The sequence below is a fragment of the Crotalus tigris genome, unplaced genomic scaffold, assembly GCF_016545835.1.
Source record: "Crotalus tigris isolate CLP2741 ecotype Arizona unplaced genomic scaffold, ASM1654583v1 scf7180000018301.7375997, whole genome shotgun sequence".
NCBI classification, from domain to species: domain Eukaryota; kingdom Metazoa; phylum Chordata; class Lepidosauria; order Squamata; family Viperidae; genus Crotalus; species Crotalus tigris.
The window spans coordinates 7,341,369-7,360,559 of record NW_024096931.1 but is presented as its reverse complement, the minus strand read 5'-3'; the positions used below and the strand labels follow the sequence as shown (position 1 = coordinate 7,360,559).

General features: G+C 44.4%; 1 protein-coding gene across 1 annotated transcript; it reads left to right on the top strand.

Annotated features, from left to right (window-relative positions):
* Nucleotides 1-504: 504 nt before the first annotated feature.
* Nucleotides 505-18,855, top strand: VRK3 (VRK serine/threonine kinase 3). Its single transcript, XM_039349951.1, has 14 exons — nucleotides 505-639; nucleotides 2,078-2,208; nucleotides 3,156-3,293; nucleotides 4,973-5,119; nucleotides 5,438-5,487; nucleotides 5,620-5,686; nucleotides 5,905-5,989; nucleotides 7,947-8,049; nucleotides 9,293-9,385; nucleotides 10,193-10,325; nucleotides 12,449-12,569; nucleotides 14,326-14,384; nucleotides 16,134-16,282; nucleotides 18,106-18,855. The coding sequence occupies exons 1-13, from the start codon at nucleotides 551-553 to the stop codon at nucleotides 16,280-16,282; spliced, it is 1,365 nt and encodes a 454-aa protein (XP_039205885.1). The 5' UTR covers nucleotides 505-550; the 3' UTR covers nucleotides 18,106-18,855.
* Nucleotides 18,856-19,191: the final 336 nt, after the last annotated feature.

Below are 19,191 nucleotides of genomic sequence, written 5' to 3'. Positions count from 1 at the left end.
GTAGCAATATACCATTCTTTTATCATACGAAATGGGAGATTATGTTTAATTATGGCACATGCTGCCCCTGGTGGCTCATAGATGTAACTGCAGGTTCCATGGGGAACAGTAAAGCAAACTCCTCTATTGTGGGCAAAATAGGATGAAAGTGTACTATTTAGGTGCATTCGTCGCCTTGAGTTATTTATTAAAAAAAACACGAAATTGCGATTAAAAATCAAAGTCAAGGCTGCTGCAAGGCTTGGGTTTTAGTGTGGAAAATTGGGAAAAAAATGCATCGAGCGTTTCCTGCGTTCTGCCCCTGGTGGCTGACGGAAGTACTTCCAGGCCCAAAGAGTCAAGGCATCCATAAGGCATTGGGGAAAACGCCCATCTATCTTGGAGGACCAGCTCCTCTCTATGACCCGATACCTTTTGTTTGTTTATTTGTTTCCCTCTGGGAATTCTAAGCAAGTTTTCACACACTGCCGGGGGGCGTGGTCAAGAAAGAAAGGGGGTGTGGCCACGCACCGGAAATCTGGAAATCTGCGAAAGCGAAAGCGATGCCGCCATGAAATCCGGCGGAGCGGCTGGGAAGCGGCGGCCGCGGGCAGAGGAGGGCGACGCGGCCGCCAAGAGGAGCCGCGGGCCCGGCACCGGGTGGGTAGGCAGGCGGGGTACGCGCCTCCCGTCTTCCCTTGCCCGGTCCTTAGGCCTCTGGATAGGCCGGAGCCCCCGGACCCATACGCCTCTCGGTGTTGCCATGGGATATGGGGAGATGACTGGGGAATTCTGGGAGTTGAAGTCCACACACCCTCACGTTGCCAGGGTTGGAAACATTGACCTAGACCAGGGGTCTTCCAACTTGGCCCTTTTATGACTTGTGGACTTCAACTCCCAGAAGGCTGGGGAATTCTGGGAGTTGAAGTCCACAAGTCATAAAAGGGCCAAGTTCGAGGATTCCTGTTCTGGTTAGTACAGTGTTTCTCAACCTTGACAATTTTAAGGCATGTGGACTTCAACTCCCAGAATTCACAGCCAGCATTGCTAGCTGGACTTCTGGGAGTTGAAGTCCACATGCCTTAAAATTGTCAAGGTTGAGAAACACTGGGTTAGTAAAAGAGTTAAAGTATGTGGACAATGGTCACCTGCAGATCTCCAGATCTAATTAAGCCCTTCCTTTGCTTAACCATAGTTTATTTGCATGAAGTACAGTTGTTTGGCTCTGCGAAAGATATTAAGCAAAATTCAGGCAAACTAGCACATTTGTTTTGTATCAAATATGTATTTCTCTATGTATTAAGGCCTACTGAAGCCCGGTTTTGTCATATCTTTTTATAGAAAGCCCATGAACACAAAGGTTTCTCTGGAAATGCTTTTTCACCACTAGAGATTGTGTATTAGTTATTATAAATAGAAATATAGAATTCTTCATTGTCTCGGTGTGATTGGATACACAAGGAATTTGTTTCTGGTACATAAGCTCTCGGTTGTACATGCAAACAACAAGTGATAAATCATAATTATAGAATACAATCATAAATCATAAGATACAATACTCAGTGATGGTCATACAATACTAAATAAAGCAATCTACATAAATCATAAGATATAAACAACAAGTTATAGTCATGGTAAAGGAATAGGTAATAGGAAATAAGTAGCAAATTAATTTGTGAAGGTGGAAAATATTTGTAGGTCAAGATAGGATTATTTTCTTGAGGTTTTCAGGTTTGCTTGCCTTCTGCAGATGTTTCAGGCTTGATCATGAAAAAGAAAAGCAGGCTTAGAGAACACCAAGAACCGAACAGATGTAATTTGTGGTTATTTTGAAGTAAAGAACCTTGGGACATTTTTTTTTATAAGCGGGTGTCTTTATAGCCTTCCTTTTTATTTTCTGTTATATGGACTTCTTTTTTCTCCACCCTAATAAAACAAAAGTTAGGTGACTAAAGACTTCTAAGAATTTCACTGTGGCATTCAGCCAATATATATTAAAATCTACTTTTTTCCCCCCTGGGCATATTCAGCTTTCTGGTATGCATCAGTTTACTTAGGGATCTGACCACCCTTTTATTTTCTCGGTGACTTTTTCCAGGATGGTCAATTTTTGTCCCCAGTGTGGACAGAAAGTTGAAGAAATGTTTCACTTCTGTCCTGCCTGTGGAGGCCGGCTTCCGGTTCAAGAAGAAGAACCAATGCAGATCACCCCATCTCCTTCTCTGAATGGTGTGTGAAATTCATTAAACGCGGTTAGTTGCAGGCTGAGAAATTTCGCTGGTCTGAATATCGGCTAAAATGAGGTCACTCACCCTTCCTCTAGAGCAGTGTTTCTCAACCTTGACAATTTTAAGGCATGTGGACTTCAACTCCCAGAATTCCACAGCCAGCATGCTGGCTGTGGAATTCTGGGAGTTGAAGTCCACATGCCTTAAAATTGTCAAGGTTGAGAAACACTGCTCTAGAGATGCCTATCAGGTACGCCATGACATCATGGCATAAATCTCACTTAATATGGGCAGTTCTCGACTTACAGCCACAATTCAGCCCCAAATCTCAGGTGTTAAGCTCAGTGTTCTTAGCATGACCTATACCAGAGGCCCCCAACCTTTTGGGCACCGGGGACCGGTTAACGTGGAGAAAGGTTTTTCCACGGACTGGAAAGTGCATGGTTTTGTGTGCTGCCTGCATCTGGGGCTTTGGGGCTTTGCTTGTTTGCATGGACCGGTTGCTGGCATGCTGTGGCCCGCTACTGGTCCACGGACCGGGGGTTGGAGAACCCTGACCTATACTACTTGCAGCAAGCTTCTAGGTAGTGTTTTAACTGCATTCTGTGCATCTCCCTGTAGTTTCTCTGACTTCCTTGTCAAATGTGTAGATCTTGTTCTGATCTAGCTAAGCTGCTGGCAGCTGCCTGTCCTGAATTTCTATGCAGACAAGATGAAAGCAGACTGAAAAGAGTTGAAAAGAATATGTTGCTTTGTAAATGAAGTGCTTTCAGAGTTGGGGTCTCAGGCCCTCACAATCGCTCATACCTTGTGCTTGCTGCGGTGTGCAGACAGACGAATGACCCCTTTACTACCCATAGTTGCTCAGGTCTGCTGTGTTTTTCTAGTTTGGGGCTTAGCTGTGACTCTTTTGACTGCTCCAACCGCATCTTCTCGTATCTTGCTCAGAATTAAATCGGGACGTCCAGGCTGAGCTGCCACAATCGCCTGACAAGAAAAAGGTGCGGATATTTTTTCCCAACAAGGGAATGTCTCCAATCCCTTCTCCACAGGGCTCGACAACATCCGTTTCTCCAAAGGCAAAGGGTAAGGATGAATAGACCTGGTCAGCATTAGCGATGCAGAGAATGTGATTGGTCAAGCTAATAGCGATGGCTGGATCACAAACGCTCGTTCTTTCATGTCTGAAGACCAACATTTTGCCAATATTAAGCTTATTTATGGTATGCAGTGTTTCTCAATCTTGGCAACATGTTGGCTGAGGAATTGTGGGAGTTGAAGTCCACTCATCTTCAAGTTGCCAGAATTGAGGAACACTGATTTCACCTCTTGGCTTTCATAGTATCTTAATACTGGACATTTAATAGTATCTTATCCCTATCTCAGTTCAACCTATGCTCTGTCTTTAATACAGGTAGTCCACAGCTTACAACAGTTCAGTTACTGTGTTCATAGTTACAATAGCACTGGAAAAAAATGACTTACGACCTTTTTTCACACTTAACGACCATTGTAGCATCCACACGGTCAAAATTTAGATGCTTGGCAACTGTCTCACGTTTATGACGGTTGCAATGTCCTGGGGGGGGGGTCACGTGATCCCCTTTTGCAACCTTCTGACAAGCAAAGTCAATGAGGAAGCCAGATTCACTTAACAACTGTGTAACTAACTGAACAACTGCAGTGATTCACTTAATAGCAAGAAAGATCGGGAAATGGGGCAAGCCCCACTTAACAAATGTCTCGCTTAGCAACATAAATTTTGGGCTCAGTTGTGGTTGCCACTGTACTCCTTCCTTTTATCCACCATTCTCCTGAAGAACAGGATGGGTGGGGAAATCCTGGATCTCCTCAAGATCTTTTGGTTGGATTTTGTTGAACAGAAGCCCCTCTACTCTCAATGGCCAGTCAAAATCAGCATCTCCCCAAAAAGGACATATTTTTTTCCTCTGTCCTTACCACTTTTTACCGAGGGATGATCGAGAGCATCCTGTCATACATCACAGTCTGGTTTAGAAGCCTCTCCGCTTCAGACAGGAAGGCGGTGCAGAGAGTGGTGAGAACAGCAGAAAAGATCATTGGCAGTTCCCTCCCTTCCATCCAGGATATAGCACATAAGCGTTGCTTGAGCAGGGTCCGCAAGATTGTCTGGAACATGACACACCCATCTCTCCAAAAAGCACATCTTCCTTCTCCTCACCACTTTCTACAGGGGGATGATCGAGAGCATCCTATCATACAACATCACAGTCTGGTTTAGAAGCATCCCCGCTTCAGACAGGAAGGCGGTGCAGAGAGTGGTGAGGACGGCAGAAAAGATCATTGGCAGTTCCCTCCCTCCCATCCAGGACACAGCACATAAACATTGCTTGAGCAGGGTCCACAAGATTGCCTGAAACACGACAATACTCTTCACAACCTGTTTTCCTTGTTCCCTTCTGGGAGGAGGGGGCTCCGTGGTATCCGAAGAAGAGTCAGTCACAGCTTTGTCGCATACAGTATTAACCTTGTGAACTCTCAAGCTTCCTCCTTCCGTTATTTATTCAAGATGGACAATGAATAATATTTATATGTTACTTATATGTAAGGGTGCAGGTCTATACATATGTTGTATACAGTATGTTTCAAAAGTGGGTGATGTATGTGTACACTTTGAGAGGAAGCAACTAAATTTCATTTTTAACGTGCGCCATTATGCCCACAGGAAAAAAAATGACAATAAAGGGCTATCTAAATCTAAATATTTATATCTCTCCTTATTGAAGGAAAGGCAGCTATCCAGTCACCCAAAAAGGAAAGATGTCTGTGCCTGAAACCTCTTCCCGAGCGTGAAATCTTGACAGATCTGAACAATAAAGAGTGGATGATTTGGAAGCTTCTGAGCCAATCTGACCGTGGGCTGATGTATGAAGGTATTCAGGGTGATCGCCCAGTTGTGGGGTGGGGGGTGGGGGGTAATTTGCAGCTTGGTGCTTTATAATTTTTCCGAAGGCAAACCTGTCTTGAAAAGGAGAACGTTATTGGAGCCAATGTAATGAACAAAAAATAAAACAAAATAAACTGAAGGTGCCTGATGAAACACTGCCAATATTTCCATTTTTCTCATGTGAAAGGTAGAATCGTGAAACTGTTGTGCTCTGTTAGATCCTGCACATTTAAAGGGCCTAAATGGGCCTCTCTTGCATTCCTTACCAGTATGTCATTTTATTTATTTATTTATCTATTCACAGCAAGGTTAACGTCTGAACGCTCGCCAAAGCACAAATACACCCTCAAACTGGTGAGTTCAAATCTCTGGGTTAGAGATAGCGTTGAACTTTTCCGTGGACCGGAACCGGATTTTTCAGCTTGCTAAAGATAGCGCATTGCTCGCCACCAAAAAGGAACTTCCGTGTTGTCTTTCTTTTCTCAGGATACCAAAGAGGGCAAGCTGTTTAATGAACAGAACTTTCTGCAGCGAGCCGCCAAGAAAGTCACAGGTAAAAAAACCCCAAACGCTGGAGGACTTACCCACCCCTTTGTAAGTGGGTCTTGGGGACAGGAACACAGGGCAGCAGCCTCAGCCTTCTCTTGGCCCACTCTGATCTCTCATCTCTTCTTGTTCGGCTTCAAAAGTGGGACAGTTTGAGGGCCTGTCCGCGCAAGCAATGCTACATTTCTGTTCAATTGCCCTGTCCCGTCTGATCTCTCCCTGCAGTGGAGAAATGGAAGAAGCAATATTTAATGCCGTTCCTGGGGATACCTGAATGCGTTGGTTTTGGCGTCCATGGGAATAGCTACAGGTGAGTCCCAACGCTAAGAGAGTTTGATCTGGGTTCTTCTCCTGTTTCACAACAATCGTGTGCATCTCCCACAGTTTGGCGCGTGGGTGAAGCCTTCTGTTGCCATTCCTTGCACAGCATTGATTTGAATAGACCCAGTGTCAACGCTGCAAATACTGTATATACTTGCTTTGACAATATGCAGAACTGTCTGGTATTTTTAGAGTTAATGCAGAGCAGAAGAGGGTGGAGGGAAAAGCCCAGGAAAGAGAGAGGAAGGAAACCTTTGACCTTCACACTAATTGGATGAGGTGATATATGACAGCTAATTTAGGGAGGGAACATGCTGATAATTTAATTGCTCAGGGGAAGAGAATTTAGATCTTGGCATATCTTCCTTATGCCTGTGCTGACATTTTGTAACATAAATAAAGACTTTTAGGAAAATCAATGCCTGGAAGTTCTTTGAAGTGTTTCATTAGCCGGAACCATAACACCCAGGATGTTCCCCAAAGCTCTCATTTTGTAGTTAGCATTTGTTTGTTCCTCTTACAACAGTATTTGATTTTCACACCTCTATACTTTCGAGGAAGACTGAATTTTGTACACGTCAGCTCCAGGAGAGAGGAGACTCTCCAAAGTCTAATTCAGAGAACCCCAACCTTTTGGGCACCAGGGACCGGTTCCGTGGAGAAAGGTTTTGTGTGCTGCCTGCATCCCACGGATGGGGCTTAGCTTGTTTGTGCGGACCGGTTGGTGGCATGCCACGGCTTGGTACCGGTCCATGGACCGGGGGTTGGTGACCCCTGGTCTAGAAGGATGTCTTGAAAATAAATAGCCAGCTCTCAGGCCTCAAGAATCAAGAAAGACACCCAGAATTACAAATAGTCCCTTGACTTACAACTACAGTTGAGCCCCCAATTTATGTTGCTAAGCAAGACAGTTGTTAAGTGAGATTTGACCCATTTTACCACCTTGCCACGGTTGCTAAGTGAATCACTGCAGTTGTTAAGCTGGTCACACAGTTGTCAAATGAATCTGGCTTATTTGTTGACTTTAGTTGTGAGTAGGTCAGAAAAAGAGGGAGTGATCACGTGATCCCGGGACACTGCATTGGTCATAAATATGAGCGAGTTGTGAAGCATCCAGGTTTTAATCACGTGACCATGGGGAGGCTGCAACGGTTGTAAATGGAAAAATGGTCAAAAGTCACTTTTTTCTGTGCTGTTGTAACTTCAGTCACTAAGCAAGCGCTTGTAAGTCGAGGACTGCCTGTACTTCTGAGAGGCTTCCTGTATGGATCTTCATCTATAGCAGTGGTTCTCAACCTTTTTAATGCCGCGACCCCCCAACCGGTCGTAAGTCGAGGACTACTCAACCGGTCGTAAGTCGAGGACTACTCAATTGGTGCAGCACCGTTTGCAGAATGGGACTTTTGGCGGGCTCAGCAGGGCAGAGACAGCCTGGACAATTCCTATTGGCTTTTGAAAGCCAATAGAATTAGACTCTATTCAAGAGAGTCTATTCTATTGGCTTTCAAAAGCCAATAGAATAAAAGGGAGTAGCACAGCTAAAGAAAAGGGGGGGAAAATGGCGGACTGCGTTGTATGGCAACCCCCGTGAAATGGTCGTTCGGCCCCAAATGGGGTCCCGGCCCACAGGTTGAGAACCGCTGATCTCTAGACAGAAGTCTTGCCAAACTAAAGCAACTATTGGCAGCACAAAAGAGATCTGAGAATCGCTGGGGAGGAGCCTTCTTAACGCTCCTTCTCCCACCAAACTATATCATCTTCACCGCCTCTTTGACCTCGGGAAGGCAGCCCCTCCCACCTGGGAATCCAGGCGACATTCCACCCCACTAGCCTCCCTAATTCCTGGTGGGCTTTTTTTTTTTTTTTAAACCGGAAGATGACCCAAGAGTAGATGCACACTGTGATGGGCAGCCCAATTCACACGCAGCGTAAACTTTGATTGGCAGGTTCCTGGTCTTTCCCGAATTGGGTCGATCTCTTCAGTCAATCCTAGATGACAACGAAAGCCAGATGGAGGAGAAAGCTGTTTTGCAGCTTGCGGTCAGGCTGGTACGGCATGCCAGGAAGGCACACAACGGGGAAGGAGTTTCTCTAATGGTCAGAAGGGGATGGCCGTAAAGGACAGGAAGAGCTTTTATACTAAGGCAGTGATCAGATAAAAGAAACCTGAGTCCAGGGCAGAGCGGTAATCTGAGAAAGCATCTCAAACAGGATCCCGCCTAGTTCCAATAATTATAAAGCGGTTGGGAGGTGAATTGAGATTTCCAAGATCTTGTTAAAAACTGGCTCTGCTGTCCCAGGGGTGCTTTTTCAAGAGGCAACTGGACTGCCTTTGTTTTTCCTTGAAGACATGTCACTCCTCGTACCAGAAGCTTCTTCAGTTCTTCTTGAATTAGAAGCAAATCGTCTTCGTGGAGAAACAAAAGTCTCTTGGAAAAACACCTTTGGGGACAACCATGACCTGGACAACTGAGAACCTCCATAGACGTTCGACTCTGCCGGGATCATGCCATGCTGGAGATGTCCCAAGGGTGCTTTTTTCCAAAAGGCAACTAGTCTTTTGGGGATTTTTGTTTGTTTGTTTGTTTCAAGACACTTTGCTTCTCATCCAAGAAGCTTCTTCAGTTCCCAGTTCACTTGGATGAGAAGCGAAACGTTTTCAAACCAAAAAAATCAAGAAAGCACTTTTGGAAAAAGCACCTTTGGGACAACCATTTCCTGGATGATGGAGCATCTCCATAGACATGCTGGAGATGGTTGGTTGATAAGCCCACCCCCACATCTTTTATCCTCTTGGTTTTTAGCCTTTACAGCAAGGGTTCTCAACCTTGGCAACTTTAAGATGTGTGGACTTTAAGATGTGTGGGAGTTGAAGTCTATACACGTCTTAAAGTTGCCAAGGTTGAGAACCCCTGCTTTACAGTGATACCTGTCGGTAATTTGGTCTGGAAGACGCAGCAAATACTAAAACCAGGACAAGATTTCTGCTTCAAAATGCGTTGACTATCAAATTTGATGAGTTTTTGAGCCGTCGAGTGCCGAAATATGGCTGCATTTGATTGTTCATTTTAATTGTTTTCATATTTATGTTTTTATTTCACTTTAAGCCACCCAAAGTCACCTTGGTTAGTGAGATGGGCAGCATACAAGTTTAATTAACAAGGCAAAGCCATCTCCTATCCCCCCCACTCTGCTATTTCCCACCCATGAAGTCTGTTCCAGGAATAGCAATCCTGGAAAAGAGGAATTTGCATGGCTGAGCCTTCCTTTCTGCCTTTCTCTTTGCCTTTAGCTTGACGTCCTGGAGTACCTTCACGAAAATGAATATACTCACGGGGATCTGGCTGCTGAAAACATATATGTGAATCCAGCTGATCTTACTGTGGTAAGACAAGGAGAGCGGGTCTAGGACAACTTGCCACGGGACAAAATTGACATAATTTCGAATAGAATAATTAAGGAAGGGAGGGACAAAAGGAAATGGCGAAGGATTGATGACCATTTTCCTGCGGCGTCCCCATGGTCACGTGATCAGAACTGGGAAGCTTGGCAACTGGCATGTATTTATGACAGTTGCGTTGTCCTGGAGTCATGTGATCGTCTTTAACCACCTTCTGAGAAGCACAGTCAATGGGGAAGCCAGAGTCACTTCACACCCATGTTACTAACTTAACAACTGTAGTGGTTCACTTAACAACCGCGGTAAGAAAGGTTCGTAATATGGGGCAAGACTCACTTAACCAATGTCTCACTTAGCGACAGAAATTTGGGGGCCCGGTGGTTGTCGTAAGTCATACTCTGTAGCTCAGGGGTCTTCAACCGTGGCCTTTTGATGACTTGGGGATTTCAACTCCCAGAAGTCCTCAGTCGGCCATTTTGATGAAACCGCGGGCTTAGATCCAGACCAGGGGTCTTCAAACTTGGCCCTTTGATGACTTGTGGACTTCAACTCCCAGAATTCCTCAGTCAGCCATTTTGATGAAACTGCAGGCTTGGATCCAGACCAGGGGTCTTCAAACTTGGCCCTTTGATGACTTGTGGACTTCAATTCCCAGAATTCCTCAGCCAGCGTGCCTGGCTGAGGAATTCTGGGAGTTGAAGTCCACAAGTCATCAAAGGGCCAAGTTTGAAGACCCCTGCTGTAGCTTTTTTGAGGATCTTCTGCTCTTCTTCCTTCCTTCTTATCCTCCAGGTTACTTTAGCAGATTTCAGCTTTGCCTTTCGATACAGCCCTGGGGGGAAACATGTCCCTCAGCGGGACTGCAGCCGGACACCTCATGAAGGCAACTTGGAGTTCATCAGTCTGGACAGCCACAGGGGAGCAGGTGAGTTGGCCAATATTCCAAGTGCAGGCCTGGATTTGCACATAGGTCACCTCCCTTGGGGGAGCTGCGTTGGCTGCCAATTTGCTTCCAGGTCCAATTCAAGGTGCTGGTTGTCACCTTTAAAGCCCTACCTGGATTGGGGCCCGGTTATTTGAAGGCCCTCTTTCCTCAGTCACGTCTACCCAACCCAACAGACGGGGAGGCAGGATACGCTATGGCTTCCCTTTCCTAAAGAAGGGCCTTCTCGGTGGTGACTCCGTCCTCGTGGAACACGTCATCCCCACGGAGATAAGGCTGACACCCACCTTGAAACTCCTCCCAAAGTCCCTGAAGACTTTTGGTTTTGCCAGCAAGCCTGAAAGCCCCAGAGTGATATGAAGCATATTGATTGATTGATTGACTTGATTGATTGATTGACTTGATTGTTGTTGCCAGAAGGACAAGTTTATTGGGTTTTGTACTGGGGTTTTAATTTTGTAAGCTGCCCACACTCACTGTTAGTGAGTTGGATGGCCATATATATATATATATATTATTAATTAGAAATATGAGTAAAAATTCGACTCTTGGGTATGTCCATATTGCTAAAATAACGATCACCAAGAGAATGAGTAAGAAAATAGAATTTAATCAACCTAGCTTTCGTCGATAACTCTCGACATCGTCAGGGTTAAAAGGCAAACGCTGAGAGGAAACCTATATGTGATCGCTAAACACCTGTTTCCGGCTGCTGGAAACGCGTCACCGGCCCCAGCTGATCAAATTGCGCTCTAAATGCACCCCCTTCGTCAAGGCGCGTTTTTTTATTAAATATTACTTAGGAGTAGAGTGTACCCAAGCACCAAGCCATTACCTATAACCTCAATCTGGTTCTTGGTGTTCCCCTGAACCTTGGATGATAAATTTATCCAAAATCTGGTCTTCCTTAGCCTACTTGCTGATCCTGTAAGCCCCCAAACCTCTCCATTCTTGAGGTAGGTTAGTAGATAGGTATGTAGATTAACTAAGGTTTTGGTGTGTGACTATCGCATGGTGAAAGGAAGAGTGAAACATTGACCTTCTGCCCCACAAAATTGTGTTGACATTAAGGGTTGTTCTCGGCTGCTTTGTGGACATGGCATAGAGGCTCTCTAAAACATGGAAAAACTTTATTCATTGCTTGATAACGCTTGAGACAGATCAACTTTGGAAATTTGTTTATTTACATCCCATCTTTATTATTTTTACAAGCCTCACTCTCTTCTAGCACTGATGATGTTACCTATGAGAGTGAGTGCAAGCCTCACTCTCTTCTAGCACTGATGATGTTACCTACGAACATATCCAGCACACCTTCCTCCTCCTATTTACCTTACAACAACCTTGTTAGTTGAGTTGGGGGTAGAGAGAGAGGGACTGGCCCAAAGCCACCCAGCTGGCTTTCATATTAGACTTCACAGTCTCCTGGTGATTGGCCGACTTAGCCAGCCAGCTTTGATGGCTAAGAAGGGACTAGAAGTCACATTCTCCTGGTCACTGGCCCAAGGCCACCCAGCTGGCTTTCGTGGCTAAGGCAGGACTAGAACTTCCAGTCTCCTGGTGATCGACCGAGTTATCCAGCCAGCTTTCGTGCTAAGGTGGGACTAGAACTCACATTCTCCTAGTGACTGGTCCAAAGTCACCCAACCGCTCTTTATGTCTAAGGCGGGACTAGAACTCATGGTCTCCTTGTCATTGGCCCAAGGCCACCCAGCTGGCTTTCGTGGCTAAGGCAGGACTAGAACTTCCAGTCTCCTGGTGATTGAGTTATCCAGCCAGCTTTTGTGGCTAAGGTGGGACTAGAACTCACATTCTCCTAGTGACTGGTCCAAAGTCACCCAACCGCTCTAAGGCGGGACTAGAACTCACGGTCTCCTTGTCATTGGCCCAAGGCCAGCCAGCTGGCTTTTGTGGCTAAGGTGGGACTTGAACTCACGATTTCCCACTTTCTAGCCTGCTGCCTTCACCAGTAAGCCCTCTGTTAAAAATGGTAGCTAGCCGGTGAGTGACTGCGCTACATCCCATCTTCCTTTCTGTGGGGTGGGAACCCTGGAACTCTGGTTCCTGTATTTCTTACGGGGATTTGCTTGCTTGTTTCCTAACAGCTCCATCCCGTCGAAGCGATCTTGAATCCTTGGGTTACTGCCTGGTAAAGTGGCTGTGTGGTGCCCTTCCCTGGTCTGCAGAGCTGGCGGATCCCTGCATGGTCCTAGAGGAAAAAGAGAGGTGTGTGTGCACACTTACAACTCTCGGCAACTGCCTGGAGGAAAAGGGATATTTCAGCTATCACCAGTTAAGGCCGCAGTGGCTACTGAAGGTTGATAATAGAGTCCTGTTTTTTTTCTTCATCCTGGTCCCACACTTCCCTGTTTTAATCCTGGAGACAAAAAATTCCAATATTAGAGAATAGCTGTAAATCATACCTGAATTGTGGGGTCCTTGGTGCTCTCTGAGCTTGGCTGTATTCTTGCAGGCGTTTCATTACCCAACTAGGTAACGCCATCAGTGCTAGAAGGAAGGGGGTTTGCTCTTTGTTTACCTACAGTAGTTTGCCCTATCAGTGTTGTGGGGGTGTGCTGTTTAGTAGCTCCTTGGTCTGGTCCCAATAGAAGAGAGCCTCTGCAGCTCAGGGTTGAACCATAAAGTCCTTGAGTTTGTTTGCTTGCTTGCAGATGTTTTATTATCCAATAACACAAGTACCAATGAAGGAGACTATTTGTGGCTAAGGGTTGAAGTGAAGGGTCCTTGGTGCTCTCTGAGATTGCTTGTTTCCTTGCAGACGGTTCATGACCCTAACTAGGTAACATCATCAGTGCTAGTAAGGAGTGCTGTTTGCTGTCGGTTTATATTCTGGTGTCCTGCCTGTCTGGGTGGGTGGGTGGGTGGGGGCGGCCTTAGGGATTCTTTGGTTGGACTGTTTACTAATGGCTCTTTGGCACTTTCTTGAATGATGATGTTGTTATCTAGTTAGGGTAATGCAACGTCTGCAAGGAAACAAGCAAGCTCAGAGAGCACCAAGGTCCCCACAATCTCCATCATCATCATCTCCTCCTCCTCTTCCTCCTCCTCCTCCTCCTCCTCCTCCTCTTCCTCCTCCTCCTTGCAAGCCTCACTCTCTTCTAGCACTGATGATGTTACCTAGTTAGGGTAATGCAACGTCTGCAAGGAAACAAGCAAGCTCAGAGAGCACCCAGGACCCCACAATCTCCATCATCTCCTCCTCCTCCTCCTCCTTGCAAGCCTCACTCTCTTCTAGCACTGATGATGTTACCTAGTTAGGTTCATGAAACGTCTGCAAGGAAACAAGCAAGGTCACAGAGCACCAAGGACCCCACAATCTCCATCATCTCCTCCTCCCCCTCCTTGCAAACCTCACTCTCTTCTAGCACTGATGTTGTTACCTTTATAGAATAAAATACAAAAGCAAATAGTAGGACACAGTGGGGAGGAAAAGGGGGGAAGGTGAGGGGGAGAAGGGAAAAAGAACATAGTAGAAGGAAGCATTAACATTGAACCTCAACTTTTTACTTTTCCATAATATTATAAACTAGCCATTTCTATAACAACAAAGGAATCTAATCAGTAAAATCCAAAATCCTCCCCCCCTCCTTTTTTTTTTTTAGTCATCAAGTTTTTTGACCCCTTGCTAAGCACTGGTGGTACTCAAATATTGTCATGTCCTAAAAGTGGTACAACCTGTGAAAAAGTTGAAAAGCCCTGACCTGGTTGCCATGGGGATTAAGTAAATCAGTAGTTATGAAGCTGTGGTCATTAACTGAGCTAAAGTGTGCTGGGGCAGACTTTTGCAAAATTCAAGCATAAATGCCATTTTTTTTGGGGGGGGGAACCGTCACAAAACACAGGATGCTGCAAATGGGCACCAATGCAGTCGAGGATTACCTGTATGGTCGATGCACAATTCGCGTCTCAGCTGCACTTCTTGTGTGTAAGGAATTCACGGTGTTTGTCACTGCCGTTGTAGGTGCAAAGCGGATATTATCAAAAGTCCAAGACAGTCCTTGGGTTGGGGAGCCTTACCAGGTAACGTCGGGTTGACTCCTTCTCATTTTACTATCCTGGTTTTCATTTGAGGTATATTTTACAGCAGTGTTCCTCAATCTTTTCGGAGGGGAGTGGAGGGTTCACGCAAGCGGCCGGCAAACATATGCGTGCAGCTCTCATTTCCACCCACGTTGTGCACACGTGCCTGCCACTCGTGCAAATGGGGTGTATGCACTCGCCCGCTGCTCGCGCAAGGGAGGATGCACGTGCTTGCCGACTATTTCCATGGGCCAGTGGCAAACCTGGGGGACCCCTGCATTGGAGGGTTAATTCACAACAGTTCTCCACCTTACAGGTAGTCCTCAGTTTACGATCACAACCGAGCTCACAGTTTCCGTTGCTAAGCGAGACAGTTAAATGAATTTTGCCCTATTTTCTGACCTACCTTGCCAACAGTTGTTAAAAGTGAATCGCTGCAGGTGTTAAGTTAGTAACACGGTGGTTAAGTGAATCTGGCTTCCCCATCGATTTTGCTTGTCACAAGGTCACAAAAGGGGATCAAGTGACCCCGGGACACCGCAACCGTCATAAGTACATGTCAGTTGCCAAGCCTCCGAATTTTGATCACCTGACCGTGGGAAACCTGCAACCGTCACAAGTGTGCAAAAACGATCATAAGTCACTTTTTCCAGTGCCGTTGCAACTTTGAACAGTCCCTAAACAAACTATTGTTAAGTCAAGGACAACCTGTATTTTCAATGAGAAATAATCAACTGTGACTTTGCACAGCCAGTTGTGACAGTACGGCTGGCTGGGGGGTTACGGGAGTTGAAGTCCACCCACCTTAAAAGTTGCCACAGTTGAGAAACGCTGCAGTGTAGAATTTGCAGCTGGAAGTTTTCTTGCATCCCAGGTCATATTCCCACTGTGGCAACAGACACGTTATGTCCTTGTGCTGTACTTTTTGTGGATTGCAATTTGCTTTTTTTTTGTGTCCATTTACATATCTGGGAGACATCCTGATAAATTGTTCTCCTTTCCCGTTGTCTAGAACAGTAGGGCCTGAACGTTACATAAATATTCAGTGTGATATTGTCTCTTTTCCCTTCTAATATCTTCATCAGTATTTTTCTAAACATACTTTGTTTTATTGGAAGAATAGGTGAATTTGCTTTGATTTCCCTTTGCATTTATTTGAAACTGGGTAGTCCTGGGTTCAAGGCCACTGTCAGCCAGAGAAACCTATTGGGAGACTGAATCAATCCAGTCTCAGTCTAGCCTTTTTGTTTTTTGGGATAAAATCAAATAAGATCTCCAGGTAAACTGCCTCAAACTCCTGGAGGAAATACTGATCAAATGAGCAGAATAGTTGACCTATAATTTGCAATTTTACTTTTAGTGACCTATTTTGGCAGTGCTCTGAGTGAATGTTATGTAGAAAAGCAGGTTAACAATGTCGTGAGATTGATCTTGGGATTTCTTACAAGCTCAAGACCTCTGTTGCTTGGCCTTCAGCAAGTCTTAACTAGACCATTGCCAAGCTGGTTGGAAAAATCAGTTGTTTTTATCTAGTGTTTTCCAACTTGGCAACTTGCTGGCTGGAGAATTCTGGGAGTTGAAGTCCACAAGTCTTAAAGTTGCCAAGGTAGAGGACCCTTGATCTATTCTAAGCCATAGGTTGTGGCATCACAAATATTGCAGTTGTTACTAAGAGAGACCAGCTCTTTTCATTGTCATCCATGGAGATCTGTTTGATTAACTGATTGATTGATTGATTGATTTTTAAAGAATCCATAAAGAACTACCTGCAACAAGTAATGACTTTGGAATATGAAGAAAAACCAAACTATGAAGAACTGCGAATGTTATTTACGAGGCCTCTTCAGCTGATGAGGGCATCGGCCTATGACTCAGTGGACCTCAGAGTAGCACCCTAGGTGAGCTGTGACTTCATTTCCAGTCCCATCAAGGGAGCATCACAGGCCCTGCTGGGTGGCAGATTTTTTTGTGTGTGGAGAGTATTATTGGCTGTTAAAAAGAAAAGACAAACAAAAGAAGATGCTTGCTTAAACTGGCCACTTCTGGGTTTGGCATAGCTGGAAATATCTGGAACAGGTAGGTAAATTTTGGGGCGATGTAGAAGATGGGTGGATGGATGGACAGACAGACAGATGATAAATAGATGATGGATGGAGATGGATGGATGGATGGATAAAATGATAGATGATAGATAGAATAATTTGAATATATAAAATTGGAAGGGACCTTGGAGGTCATCTGGTCCAACCCCCTGCTCAGGCAGGAAACCCTATACCATTTCGGACAAATGACTGTCCAGGCTCTTCTTAAAAACTTCCAGTGTTGGAGCATTCACCACTTCTGGAGGCAGGTTGTTCCACTGGTTAATTGTTCTAACTGTCAGGAAGTTTCTCCTTAGTTCCAGGTTGCTTCAAGTCTCCTTGATAGTAGTAGTAGTAGTAGTAGTAGTAGTAGTAGTAGTAGTAGTAGTAATGTTGGAAGGGACCTTGGAGGTCATCTAGTCCAACTCAGGAAGGAAACCCTATACCATTTCAGACAAATGGCTGTCCAGTCTCTTCTTAAAAACTTCCAGTGTTGGAGCATTCACCACTTCTGGAGGCAGGTTGATAGATAGATACATAAATCAGTGATGGATGAGTGGAAAGATAGATAGACAGATAGATAGATAGATAGATAGATAGATAGATAGATAGATAGATAGATAGATAGATAGATAGATAACAGACAGACAGACAGAAAGACATGATAAATTGATGGATGGATGATAAATGATGGATGGGCGGATGGATAAAATGGTAGACACATAAATAGGGGATGGGTGGGTGGGTGGGTGAGTGGATGGATGGATGGGAGGATAAAAAGATAGATACATAGATCAATGATGGATGAGTGGATTGATAAAATGATAGATAGAGATAGACAGACAAACAGACACATGATACATTGATGGATGATAAATGATGGACGGGTGGATGGATAAAATGATAGACACAGAAATAGAGGATGGGTGGATGGATGGATGGGTGGGTGAGTGAGTGGATGGATGGGAGGATAAAAAGATAGATGGATAGATTGATGGATGAAGATGGATGGGTGGATGGATAAAATGATAGACATAAATAGAGGATGGGTGGGTGGTGGGTGGGTGGATGGAAGGAAGACAGACACAGAAAGACAGACAGACAGGATGTCAAAGCACTTTAGAGCTTCACCCAGAGACTTGCTTGCAGAATTGCAAGCAGCCAGTGTTTGTGCAAGATTCCCTCAACGTGTGAGGAGTGTAATGCGTAGTTCGACTGTTATCAAGGAAAAAGAAGAACCCCAGTTCAAATTTGCCAGAGACGAGAAGAATGATAAACCCTTTGCTTGTCTCACTTATCACATAGTTCATCATTCACCCACCTCTTTGCTCTTATGTGGTGAGCAACTATATCGGAAGCCGTTAAAACCACCAAGCACAGATTTTTGAGATCAGAAACTGCTGATCTTGGGATCTTGTCCTATCTGGGTAACAAAATTTTGCCTTTTGCTTTGATGCATTTCTGCATCGAAATGGCTCCTGGTTAGTTCAGACACATGTAGCAATTACAGCTTTGTATCCACACTGCTGGCTCATCCTTTCATTAGATGTTGTTTGTGGTAGCAGAGAGAAATTTGTCATTATTTAGCTGCTCCCTTACCAACTTGTTTTTTGGGTGTGTGTTTTTTCCCTCTCTTAAAGCTTTCAGAAAGCTGAACGCGAAGAGAAATGGAGAACAAGAATGGATCATATCTCTGGCTTCACAAGTCTTGAAAAATGCAATTAAGAATCGAACTCACTGGAATGTTTTCTCATTTGGAGCTGTTGGCAGCATAAATTGTGTGTGGTTGCTTTTTTATCTCTGATTTTTAATAGAGAGGGAAGTGATTTTCTTGGAAATGTTTGTTGGGGTTTTTTTGCTGTGACCTATTACAGCCTAAATATTTATCCAGGAACATAATTTAATTTAATTTAATGCATTCTAGCAAAGCGTTCTTTGGTAAATGATTACTTGCACATAATTTATAAGGGGCCTTTAGTAGCTGCCCAAATATTCAGATCAAGACCTGAACCTTAAAAAAAGGGGGGGAATGGGTGTCAAAGTATTGTAAATATTTTAATTCTGTTTTTAATCTTGCCTTTAGTGTTGTAAAAGTTCATTTTATTCTGTTGCATAAATATTCTATTATTTTATCCCTAGCTTAAAGATGTTTTGTCAGGCAGAGGGATGAGATAGTTTTTAATCTTTGTGTGTGTTGATTTTGTAGTAAAAAGTTGTACACTGAGGTCCCAGTTTGTTTTGTGTGATCTTTGTATGGAGGAAAAAAAATCCAGCAACTTTGAGGTCCTTTGTAGGGACCATTTGAGACTAACTCCTGGTCCCTTTGTGGCGCTCACTACATTTTAATCTTTGTATGTGTTGATTTTGTAGTAAAAAGTTGTACGGTGAGATCCCAGTTTGTTTTGTGTGATCTTTGCTTGGAGGAAAAAATTCCAGCAATTTTGAAGTCCTTTTGTAGGGAACCATTTGAGACCAACTCCTGGTCCTTTTGTGGAGCTCACTATATTTTCCCTGCTTTGGTCCATAATTATTATAAGTTAATTTATCTTAAAGCAGATTCTCACCAACAGTTCTATTTATTATAACAGAACTGATGCTGAGAATCTGATTTAAATGTCCGATGATGTTAAAAATAAGACACGGTTAACATAAACCCACATTTTGGATCAGGTAGAAATCCATGTATTAATTTGTAACATAGCAGCAACTTCAAATTTGAATTGAAA

What these genes read in the sequence shown, in the direction of transcription:
- VRK3 (XM_039349951.1), top strand. Translation starts at nt 551, where the DNA reads ATGAAATCCGGCGGAGCGGCTGGGAAGCGGCGGCCGCGGGCAGAGGAG. An exon ending in TGCAGCTTGCGGTCAGGCTG is followed by an intron (nt 8,050 to 9,292) that starts GTACGGCATGCC and finishes CTTTGCCTTTAG; the next exon opens with CTTGACGTCCTGGAGTACCT. An exon ending in GTCCTAGAGGAAAAAGAGAG is followed by an intron (nt 12,570 to 14,325) that starts GTGTGTGTGCAC and finishes CTGCCGTTGTAG; the next exon opens with GTGCAAAGCGGATATTATCA.